Source organism: Medicago truncatula, chromosome 7 (assembly GCF_003473485.1).
Source record: "Medicago truncatula cultivar Jemalong A17 chromosome 7, MtrunA17r5.0-ANR, whole genome shotgun sequence".
Taxonomy (NCBI): Eukaryota; Viridiplantae; Streptophyta; class Magnoliopsida; order Fabales; family Fabaceae; genus Medicago; species Medicago truncatula.
Window position 1 is genome coordinate 16,505,950 of NC_053048.1, and position 2,402 is coordinate 16,508,351.

A 2,402-nucleotide genomic window follows, 5' to 3' on the forward strand; every position below is an offset into this window, starting at 1 on the left:
CCGATTCAAGGTTTCGTAATCGGCTCTGATACCACTGAAGGTAAATCGACATAATCAGAATGAGCAGCGGAATAAAATTTCGATTTACTTTCCTTGGATCATTACGAATTGGAACTTGAACCAGTGATATGATTGTTACCTTAGAACGGTTGGTCTGAGAACGAACGGTGAAATCTGCGAACCGGAATCACGATCACAGCCAAGCAAATAGCAGAGCCTCTATCAAGTCCACACGAACAGTCCTCCTCCAAAACCTCGGTGCTAGCCAAGAAGACGGAAGTCAGAGAGCTTGGGTTTCTGCAAAAGAACGTAACCGCAAACTGTTGCACTAGGGTTCTATTTATAGAACTCCTTATGTGCTTTGCAAGTCAAACTCGTTTTTGACTTCATTAAGCCCAATACGAGTTTAGTAAACTTTGCTAAATCATTAGCATTATTTACTAAGCGCACCCTTTATATAAGTCGTACTTATACATATCTCTTTTGACTGTTCTTTGTGTGTGACCCTTTAGGTTCTAGTCACGTTGGCAATAATATTAAATCTAATATTTAATATTATAAACAATGAGCGGTATCTAGCAACACATCATGGCTACCCAAGTGACAAGAATGTCAAGTGATCTGACGAAACCTTTCATGATAATACCTATGTGTATAATTGCCCCTTTGTCTCAATATCTTCATTGATCCCAAGGCATAGATAGTGTCACCCTTGTATAGATCAATGTTCACTTATCTTGATTCCGAAATATACTATTTAACGAATAAGTCCAATATCTTATATTGACTTAGTTCGGCATGGCCATGCATATTTATAGTCATATTTCATCAAGAGGCCTAAAGATATATCTCCTGTTTATGAGGAGGGACAAATCCCATCTAGGACACTCATGACCCTCAGCATGATTCATCAAGTGCCCATCAACCAACGTTATTGTTATCCTTTTACAGACAACGTTAGAATGGCAACAAAGCACTTGAGTCCACATCTAGAGATCATAGTGGTTTCAGGTCTAAGAGCGATATACATTATTATCATTGTGAGAATATCTTATGACAATTTCATAACTTACTATGTAGTATTCTCACAGTGGGTCAATCCAATATAAATATTACTCCTAATATTTATATCTATGTATAGACTTGATATCTCATATCTATGACCCATGAGATGCGGTCATCAGTCTACATACATAATAGTCTCGACGCTTTATTATTATCCTTTATTCATATTAAAGCTTTGACTACGGATACATTTAAGAATAGCGTTCTATAAGATAATGTAATGTCATGATTAAGTCACACTTAATATATTATTACACGAACTATCTATTCTAAGGACTTTATTAACATTATCTAAATATAATAAAGAGTGCCATATATTATTCAATAATAAAAGTCATGATACATAAGATAGGTTTAACATAAACTATTTGCCTCTAGGGCTTACACCAACAATCTCCCACTAGCACTAGAGCCAATTAGGCATAAACCTAATACCCATAGATCTAGTATGACCATCATGCTTCTGCTGGGCAAGAGCTTTAGTAAGTGGATCAGCGACATTGTCCAATGTTGGTACTTTGCATATTTTAACATCTCCTCTTTCGATAATCTCTCGAATAAGATGATAACGCCTTTGTATGTGTTTGGATTTCTGGTGAGATCTAGGTTCTTTGGCTTGTGCGATTGCACCATTGTTATCACATAGTAATTCAATGGGATCCACAATACTCGGAACTATTCCAAGATCAGAAATGAATTTCTTAATCCAAACAGCTTCTTTTGCGGCATTGGATGCAGCAATATACTCGGCTTCAGTTGTAGAATCAGCGACTGTTTCTTGCTTTGAACTTTTCCAGCTCACAGCACCGCCATTTAAGCAAAACACATATCCAGATTGCGATCTAAAGTCATCATGATCGGTCTGAAAACTAGCATCAGTGTAACCAATTACAGAGAGCTCTTCTTGACCTCCATAGACCAAGAAGGTATCCTTAGTTCTTCTCAAGTACTTAAGGATATTCTTGACAGCAATCCAACGATCGTTGCCAGGATTAGACTGGTATCTGCTCGTAGCACTTAAAGCATACGAGACATCTGGTCGAGTACATATCATAGCATACATGATAGAACCAATTGCTGAAGCATATGGGATATCACGCATTCGATCCCTTTCGTCATCAGTCGAAGGGGATTGAGTCTTTGATAGATTTAATCCTGACGACATAGGAATGAATCCTTTCTTGGATTCATGCATATTAAAACGTCTCAGGACTTTGTCTATATATGTACCCTGACTTAAGCCAAGCAATCTTTGTGATCTATCTCTATAGATCCTGATTCCTAATATGTAGGAAGCTTCACCTAAGTCTTTCATAGAAAAGCATTTCCCTAACCAA

The 2,402-nt window shown here is 37.3% G+C and overlaps 1 protein-coding gene across 1 annotated transcript; it reads right to left on the reverse strand.

Annotated features, from left to right (window-relative positions):
* Positions 1-1,471: 1,471 nt before the first annotated feature.
* LOC120576990 (secreted RxLR effector protein 161) lies at positions 1,472-2,167 on the reverse strand. The gene has a single exon (XM_039827870.1). It carries the CDS (start codon positions 2,165-2,167, stop codon positions 1,472-1,474), a length of 696 nt encoding a protein of 231 aa, XP_039683804.1.
* Positions 2,168-2,402: the final 235 nt, after the last annotated feature.

Excerpts from the sequence above, each read along its gene's own strand:
- LOC120576990 (XM_039827870.1), bottom strand. The coding sequence starts at position 2,167 with ATGCGTGATATCCCATATGCTTCAGCAATTGGTTCTATCATGTATGCT.